The following is a 9,850-nucleotide window of genomic DNA, read 5'->3' as shown; positions in this document are numbered from 1 at the left end:
GGAACTGCCTGCAGTTCAATCGAAGCCAAACAGTTCAATCCTGGTTTCATCAGACCACAGAATCTTGGTTCTCACAGTCTGAGAGTCCTTTAGGTGCTTTTTTGCAAACTCCAAGCGGGCTTTCATGTGTCTTTCACTGAGGAGAGGCTTCCATCTGGCCACTCTGCCATAAAGCCCAGATTGATGGAGTGTTGCAGTGATGGTTGTCCTTCTGGAAGTTTCTCCCATCTCCACCCAGGATCTCTGGAGCTCAGCCAGAGGGACCATCGGGTTCTTGGTCACCTTTCTTACCAAGGCCCTTCTCCCCCGAATGCTCAGTTTGGCCGGGCGGCCAGCTCTAGGAAGAGTCCTGGTTGTTCCAAACTTCTTCCATTTAAGAATTATGGAGGCCACTGTGCTCTTGGGAACCTTCAATGCAGCAGAGATTTTTTGTAGGCTTCCCCAGATCTGTGCCTCGACACAATCCTGTCTCTGAGCTCTGCAGGCAGTTCCTTCGACCTCATGGCTTGGTTTTTTGCTCTGATATGCATTGTCAGCTGTGAGACCTTATATAGACAGGTGTGTGCCTTTCCAAATCATGTCCAATCAATTGAATTTACCACAGGTGGACTCCAATCAAGGTGTAGAAACATCTCAAAGATGATCAAGAGAAATGGGAGGCACCTGAGCTAAATTTCAAGTGTCATAGCAAAGGGTATGAATACTTATGTCAATGTGATATTTCAGTTTTTTATTTTTAATAAATTTGCAAAACTTTCTAAAATCCTGTTTTCTCTTTGTCATTATGGGGTATTGAGTGTAGATTGATGAGGGAAAAAATGAATTTAAACGATTTCAGCATAAGGCTGCAACATAACAAAATGTGAAAAAAGTGAAGGGGTGTGAATACTTTCTGAATGTACTGTCGATGTTTTGCACTCAATGAATTGCAATCTCTCTGTCATGCAGCAAAAGATAACTGTACAAACAGTTCATGTGGAGATCATTCGTTCTGCCTTGTCAATGCAAGTGGAGGCGATGAGTGTTTGTGCAAGCAAGGGTAAGAATACCGGATTTTTTGTATTATCGTGTAGTTTTGAAACTTTTCAGCAAGTACTATTTTGATAGAAAATCAGCTGATTTTCCATACTCTTTGAAGAGTACAATATATATTTTTACCGATAAAAGCAAAAATTCGCTCTCTGTCTTTGTTTGTTTGTGTTCGATGCACGACCACATCTTTTAAGTTACAAACACCAAACTCGGGCAACAAAATAAAACTTTGTGTGGGGGGTCACATAGGCTATGTGGCTTTGGCAAACAGGACGACTAATTTAATTGCTCCATCAGCAAAGCGATGTGTTAGATCTGCTAAAAGTACAATATATGTGTGCCTTGTTTCTCCAAGCTTGGAGGTCTCATACAAACCGTGCCCTCCATAAGTATTGGAACATTGAAGTCAAATTTGTTATGATTGCGGCCGTTGTGTTAGAAAAATTATCTTTTGTTGATGAGGATAAGGACCTCTCCTCCACCACGATTTCCTGGTCCATCCTTTGATGAAAGAGTGTTGTGGGAAGATTTTGGAAACATTGTTGAGTTTGATCTCTTGAATGAGTGCTGTGTCTATTTTGTGTTTATTGATGAATTTATTAATATCGTTTATGTTGCTCTGCAAAATGTTCACGTGAAATTTATTGGTTCGTGATTGTTGGGTGGACTGAGTGACCGCAGGGAGGTGTTTTATAGGACCGCCACAGGTCTATTGCGCGCTGTAATCCTTGTATGAAGGTATAGTTTTGTAGATTAGAGATGGAGCCATTTGTTGCATCCAGGGCAGAGAACTGAGTTGTGACGATTGATGATTCTAATGCTGCAGGAGGGTCGATGTTTTTAGGGTTAGTAAAAGGTTAGTGTTTAGGGTTTTGCAGCAGGGAGAATGACGAGGATTACCTACTTCTTCTTGAAGTCAGAGCCATCACACGAAGGCGTCCTTCTCTAGCTCCAACCAGGATGTGTCAGAGATAAGTTCCGCAGAATGCACCTCAAGCAGAAGACAAGATTACACAACACGCCAGCTGGTAGGGTGGTAGTTTGCATTGCGTGCTATGATTTTGACATAATTTCTATCTCTGATCAATAATTTTGCGGCTCTGGAATACCAATATGTACCAAAAACGATGGCGACTTGGAATAAAAATATGGGGTTTTTAATGATTGCAGAGAAGAGTAGCGCAATGATCGGCAATGAAAGTAAAGAAACAGAGAAACTGATGGACCGCTTAATCTAAACAGATACACCTCAACGCCTATCCTTAAATCAAATGTTGAGCACATCAGATTTGCAAGGGGTAACTGAACGGGAAAGAAATATGTTGGGGAGATAGTCAGATAGAGGTATTGACCTTCCTTCTTGAGCACGAGGATGGTGCAGCGTGTGATACGTCAGTTGAATGGGGTTTGGGATGGGGGCGAGATCATTCTCACTTAGTCAACACAACTGCCACATCTTATTATTCGGCTTGCTGCCACTGGAATCCGCATCCACTGCTATCCGTATCCACTGGTATCCACATCCACTGGTATCCACATCCACTGGTATCCGCATCCACTGGTATCCACATCCACTGGTATCCGCATCCACTGGTATCCACATCCACTGGTATCCGCATCCACTGGTATCCGCATCCACTGGTATCTGCATCCACTGGTATCCGTATCCACTGGTATCCGCATCCACTGGTATCCGCATCCACTGGTATCCGCATCCACTGGTATCCGCATCCACTGGTATCCGCCTCCACTGGTATCCGCATCCACTGGTATCCGCATCCACTGGTATCTGCATCCATTGGTATCCACATCCACTGGTATCCGCATCCACTGGTATCTGCATCCACTGGTATCTGCATCCACTGGTATCCGCATCCACTGGTATCCGCATCCACTGGTATCCGTATCCACTGGTATCCGCATCCACTGGTATCCGCATCCACTGGTATCTGCATCCACTGGTATCTGCATCCACTGGTATTCGCATCCACTGGTATCCGCATCCACTAGTATCCGCATCCACTGGTATCCGCATCCACTGGAATCCGCATCCACTGGTATCCGCATTCACTGGTATCCGCATCCACTGGTAGCTCGCAAACTCACCCACTAGTTGCACAGACTGCTCTCAAAAATAAAAATGTAAGGGAAACCCAATCAGCGTGCTTATCCGAGACGGTAATGGTTTCAAGCGCTATTCTTCTTCTATTCTTTCATGGGCAGAGACACAGGAAGAACAGAACAGTTGACAGAACTGTGTGCAGGAGTTGTGTTTGGTCTTCCCTTTGGTGAAGTTTCAGGAGGCTGGTCTTGCAGGTTAGCAGGCATGCTGAGGATGCTTTGCTGCAGGTTTGCCCTTCAGACTCTTCCCAACTTGCAGCCCCTTCTCCAATGGTTTGGCTTGTCTCTTCTGGCATCTCCCTGCTTCTGATGCATCTCTTTGCGTCTGCTCATGATGGCGTCTCTCAGCATGCAAGCGTCACTGCATATATTGCCAGCCTTACCACCCCAACTCTCGATCTCACCCTCCCCCCCGCCCCCCAGCCCCCCACACCTCTGCCGTGGAGCAGTGTCTCCCTCCCTCCCCACATCACGAATGTCATTTTGCACATGCACTCTCGCAGTGCTGGTGAACTGCACATGTTTGCGCTGTCTCACCAGAGCATTGCGGTGGTTCACAGCCAGCATATGTGGACGTGCCATGTTGATGTGCAGTTGTATGGCATGAGAGGACAATGGGGGTGATTTATGAGTTAAGCAGAGAGAGAAGAGACAAACATTAGGGTCTAATGTGATGATGTGCTGTATTGACATCACATTCTGGTCGGTGCTAATTTGGGTACCAAATTACACTGTTGAATAATGAACCCCTCATTCACCCCTATTAACCCTTAAGTCATTTTTGTTACCATACATGTGCATACAAACATACATACATACATACAAACATACATACATACAAACAAATTGGTGTTATTAAATGTCATTCTTTTTTATGCTTGCAACAATTATTTGTGAATTATAGTTTCGGCTTTTCTATGTTCCACAGGTATGAGCAGAATGGGTCACAATGCACCAACAAGAATGAGTGTGACATGAAACCATGTGATAAAAACCTTGGTGACTGCACAGACACGGATGGCAGTTTCAAGTGCTCATGCCAAAAAGGCTTCACATTGTCGACTGATGGGTTGTCATGTGAGGACATCAACGAGTGCCAATCAGGAAACCTGCAATGTGATGCCAATGCCAATTGCAGCAATATCTATGGCTCATACACCTGCAAATGCCAAAATGGCTATACCGGTAATGCATCCATCTTTTAAAATGTGGCATTACATTCCACAAAATAATTATTTGTTTTTGTTACTTCACATTATCACATCGATAAAAATATTGCATCTTTATTTTACAAATAGGAGGTACTTTTTATTAAATTGGACATCACGTCTGTATTTATACAGCACAATGACCCATTTCATGAAACGACGTGCCTGCATTTACAAGTAGATCTGTAAATTTAACACAACATAGACATTTGCTCATATAACCCAGATATTTAAATCCCATTTTCAGGCAATGGCACTTCCTGTGAAGATGTCGACGAATGTTTTGCTGCTGTAGAAGCAATGTGTGCAGCTGACAAGACATGCAACAACACTGTTGGAGGGTATGAGTGTCTCTGTGCAAGTGGCTACAGGACTGATGAGAATGGAACTTGTATTGACATTGATGAATGTAATGCTGTCAATAAAGTATGCCAGCCCCATTCAAGATGCATCAACACACTGGGCTCACACAAGTGTGTCTGCAATGAAGGATACAACAGTAAGTACATTAAGATCACATTTTTGAAAGGTCCACATATCACCATATTAAAGCATTAGACCGTACAATGATCAATGGCAATATCACATATATATATATATATATATATATGCATTGCCAATAGAAAGTCAATATCCCCATTTAAAAATTTCACCTTTTGTTACCTCCGAGGCTTGAATTAAATTGCATTAAATCAGGCTTTTTCCACATTTATTTACACATCGTAACCCACGACTTTCAAGTGTAAAACAAATTCTACAAATATCAGAAAATTCATTAAGAATACATAACTAGAATATCTTGGTTGGATAAGTGTGCACCCCCTGAGTTAATACTTGGTGGAAGCACCTTTGACAGCAATTACAGCTCAGGGTCTGTTTGGGATGGGCCTCCACCAACTTTCACACCTTCATTGGGCAATATTTTCCCATTCTTCTGTACAAAACTGTTCAATCTCAGTGACGTTGCATGGGGAGCGTTGATGGACAGCAATCTTCAAGTGATGCCACAGATTTTCGATTAGATTTAGGTCGGGGCTCTGACTGGGCCACTCAAGGGCATTTATCTTTTTGTTCCTTAGCCACTCCAGTGTAGTTTTGCCTGTGTGCTTCGGGTCATTGTCAGGCTGAATGGTGAAATTCCGTCCCAATTTCTGCTTTCTTGCAGAGGGCAGCAGGTTTCTTCTCGGATTTTTCTGTATTTTGCTCCATCCATTTTCCCTTCTATCCCAACAAAAGCCCCAGTCTCTGCTGATGAGAAACATCCCCATAACATGATGCTGCCACCACTATGCTTCACAGTAGGGATGGTGTTCTTTGGGTAATGTGCTGTGTTGAGTTTGCACCAAACATAATGTCAAAATGTTCCATCTTGATTACGACAGACCATAAAACTCTTTGCCACGTGGCTTCAGAATCTCCGGAGTGGTTTTTGGCATACCTCAAATTGGACTCAAGGTATGCTTTTTTGAGTAATAGCTTCCTTCTTGCCACCCTACCATACATGCCGGACTTGTGGCGTGCTTGGTATATTGTTGTCACATGCACACAGTGACCAGTCTTTGCCATGAAGGCCTGTAGCTCTTTCAAATCTGCCATTGGCCTCTTTGTGGCCTCTCTGATTAGTCGCCTCCTTGCTTGGTCATCCAGTTTGTAGGAACGGGCCTGATCAAGGCAAAGTCTTCATACCATACGCCTTCCACTTCTTAATAATTGTCTTGCTTGTGCTCCAAGGGATATTCAAGGCCTTTGAAATATTTTTATGTCCATCCCCTGATCTGTGCCTTTCCACAACTTTATCCTGGATGTCTTTGGAAAGCTCCTTTTTGCTCATCGTTGAGTCTTTGCTGTGAAATGCACTACGCAAATGAGGAAACTTACAGGAACAGCTGATTTTATTCTGAAATGATCAGAATCACTCAAATTTAACAGAGCTGGAGGCCAATTGACTTGGTGTGTGATTTTGAAGGTGATTGGTTACACCTGAACAAATTTACAATTGCTATTATAAGGGGGGTTGACACTTATCCAACCAAGATATTATAGTTTTATATTTTAATTAATTTTCTGAAATTTGTAGAAGTTGTTTTTCACTTGGAAGTGGAAGTTGTGGGTTACGATGTGCAAATAAAGGTGGAAAAATCTGCTTTAATGCAATTTAATTCCAGGGTATGAGGCAACAAAAGGTGAAAAATTTGAAAAGGGGTGTGGACTTTCTATAGACACTGTATGTTGCAAACTGTGGTGTCTGTCTCATGTTTATGGTGGCCTCTTCCTGTGCTGCGCTTCAAAAGCTATGGCTCAACATCAACGTTCACTTTTAAAATGACAGGAGAACAATCATTAATAATGTTGATGCCAATAGTATTTCGCAGGCAAAGGGGGGGGGGGGGGGGGGGGGGATATTTTAGGTTACACTCTTTTTCGACAATATCCACCGCCAGATTTTTCTCCATTTTGCGGTGGGCAGTATAAGCAGCTCAGAGCTTTCACACTGCGTGAAACCAAGAGTGCAACACAATAAACCTTTTTGATAGTCCATTAACTAATTTAAATTAATAGATTAAATAACTTTTCTCATCGCGGGGGACGGATACTTTTGCTTGTGTCTTTTTATGACCCTTTTATTGTTTTTATAGATTCATTTGAATATTTCACCCATTCATTCTTAACAACTTTTATTCTTCAACCACATCACTTGAACATCTACATAATTATTTATTCTGCAATCAAACATTTTAACACCATCAAAAAGAACAGAAATTATTTCACTTACTTTGAAAATGGCTATAACCATTCTTAATCAAAATAAACCATATTTTGATCGTAATGATTGTCGGAAGTAGAGAACGTAGCGACAACCTTTCATATAAAAAGTTATATAATGTCTTGCATCCTCACAAACATGTCCTCACAAACGTTCACAAAATAACTCACTTCTGCAATCTTTCCGATCTCGTGACTTTTTATCTAAACAAGATTGAGCCTCATGAAAGAGCAAGGTGACAGGAGGTGAAAAGTCAGCAAGCTGACAGTGGGGCAGCTGGGCCACATATAGGCACAACAAGCAGGGTAATAAACTAATAGGGAAAGAGAAGAGGTGAGGAAACACACTAACCTGCAGGTAAGAGGGGTGGGTTACATTTGGTCGGTTTAATTTGGGAGGAAAAGGTTGAAGGTAGGGAGGTAGCACTGCCTGCTTGAAGTGTCTAGAGGGAAGAGTGGGATTGAACAGCCTCAGAGCTGGGTGAAAGGGGGTGGTGGGATGGCGTAAAGCTACTGGTGGAGCGCATTTGTCTCCCCATTGATAAGGAAAATTAACCGCATTAATTTTCTGAAATTTGTAGAATTTGTTTTTCACTTGGAAGTTGTGAGTTACGATGTGTAAATAAAGGTGGAAAAAGTGTGATTTAATGCAATTTTATTCCAGGCTATAAAGAAAAAAAGGTGAAAAATTTGAAAGGGGGTGTAGACTTTCCTTCTATCAGCACTGTGAGGTGCCTTTTGTGCTTTCAAGTACAGGTAAAATCGCCTTTAATTAAGCTTTAAACTAAGTTTCACACCAAGTGATTTTTCTTACAGGTAACGACAATAGGTCCAATGCAGTGATGTCAATGAGGTTGTGTTCATATAAATCTTTCAAATCTGTGGCCAGTGTGCACAGTTGTGGTTTATTACTTGCAAAATCGAAGATTTTTCAAGTATATTGGTCGTGTTTGTGATTCTGTCTGTCTGTCTGTTTGTTTGTTTGCTTGTTTGTTTGTCACCGGCCTACAGGTCACAATTTTCAACCGATCTTCACCAAACTTCACCAAGTGGTAGAGTTGGTCAAAAGCAAGAAGCCTATTGTTTTTGGGGTCAATAGGTCAAAAGGTCAACATAGGCCAAAGGTCACCAAATTTGCTAAATTTCTAAAATCCCCAATTTTCATCCGATTGACTTGAAATTTGAAGACTACTTGCATATCTGGTCACCGAATTCAACCACCAAGTATTTTTGAGGTGAACATAGGCCAAATGGTCAACATAGGCCAAATTTCTAAAATCCTCAATTTTCATCCAATTGACTTGAAATTTGAAGAGGACTTGCATATCTGGTCACTGAATTCAACCACCAAGTATCTTTGAAGTCAACGTAGGTCAAAAGGTCAACATAGGCCAAATTTCTAAAATCCTCAATTTTCATCCAATTGACTTGAAATTTGAGGAGGACTTGCATATCTGGTCACTGAATTCAACCACCAATTATATTTGAGGTGAACATAGGCCAAAAGGTCAACATAGGCCAAAAGCTCAACATAGGCCAAATTTCTAAAATCCTCAATTTTCATCCAATTGACTTGAAATTTGAGGAGGACTTGCATATCTGGTCACTGAATTCAACCACAAATTATATTTTAGGTGAACATAGGCCAAAAGGTCAACATAGGCCAAAAGCTCAACATAGGCCAAATTTCTAAAATCCTCAATTTTCATCCAATTGACTTGAAATTTGAGGAGGACTTGCATACCTGGTCACTGAATTCAACCACCAATTATATTTGAGGTCAACGTAGGCCAAAAGGTCAACATAGGCCAAATTTCTAAAATCCTCAATTTTCATCTAATTGACTTGACATTTGAAGAGGACTTGCATATCTGGTCACTGAATTCAACCACCAAGTATTCTTGAGGTAAACATAGGCCAAATGGTCAACATAGGCCAAATTTCTAAAATCCTCAATTTTCATCCGATTGACTTGAAATTTGAAGAGGACTTGCATATCTCGTCACTGAATTCAACCACCAAGTATATTTGAGGTCAACATCGGCCAGAAGGTCAACATAGGCCACATTTCTAAAATCCAAATTTTCATCTAATTGATGTGAAATTTGAAGAGGACTTGCAGATCTGGTTACTGAATTCAACCACCAAGTATTTTTGAGGTCATCATAGGCCAAAAGGTCAACATAGGCCATCATGTATCATTGGAAAACTTTTGGGGGAGGGCGGATTTTGCAAGTATCGTGCTACGCATGTCGTCCTCTTGTTATATTATCACCCTCTGGAAATATCTCCCTCTTCAGATGAACTTCACTTCCATTCGTCCTACATTTAAAATTGTTGTTGAAGACACAACCTCTCAAAGATGGAGTTGTGTTATTCTCTCCTCCTTTCTTTCTGGGCTCCTCTCTGATAGGGCAGGAAGATCGGTTAGCAGAGTAAAATTAGACTATGTTTACTATCAACCCCTTGTATTTTGCAGGCAGGTGCAGATAACAGGAAATGTCAGCTGCACCTGACTTGACTGCACAATACCCATTTTATCCTTGAGCCTCACAACTTTTTATTTTACTTTGTTTCTATTTTATTGTTTAGTACATTGTCATGCACATCAATAAAGATGTCTGAAGAAGCTGTGTTGATTAATTATTGAAATTGAAACAGCAATTTACCGTGTTCTGAATTTTCAACTTTCAGGGTCATTTTAACCATTTTTCCCCAATACGAGA

At 41.4% G+C, this 9,850-nt stretch overlaps 1 protein-coding gene across 1 annotated transcript in view; it reads left to right on the top strand.

The window, feature by feature from the left end:
• LOC137425859 (uncharacterized) overlaps positions 1-9,850 on the top strand; it is a 245,516-nt gene that overhangs the window by 151,173 nt on the left and 84,493 nt on the right. Inside the window, exons 37-39 of the mRNA XM_078775229.1 lie at positions 949-1,039; positions 4,082-4,338; positions 4,609-4,860. Of these exons, the coding sequence (XP_078631355.1) occupies positions 949-1,039; positions 4,082-4,338; positions 4,609-4,860 (600 nt within the window). The remainder of the gene's footprint in view (positions 1-948; positions 1,040-4,081; positions 4,339-4,608; positions 4,861-9,850) is intronic.

The sequence above is a fragment of the Myxine glutinosa genome, chromosome 4 (genome assembly GCF_964187855.1).
Source record: "Myxine glutinosa chromosome 4, kmMyxGlut1.1, whole genome shotgun sequence".
NCBI classification, from domain to species: domain Eukaryota; kingdom Metazoa; phylum Chordata; class Myxini; order Myxiniformes; family Myxinidae; genus Myxine; species Myxine glutinosa.
This window is presented reverse-complemented; position numbering and strand designations above follow the sequence as displayed.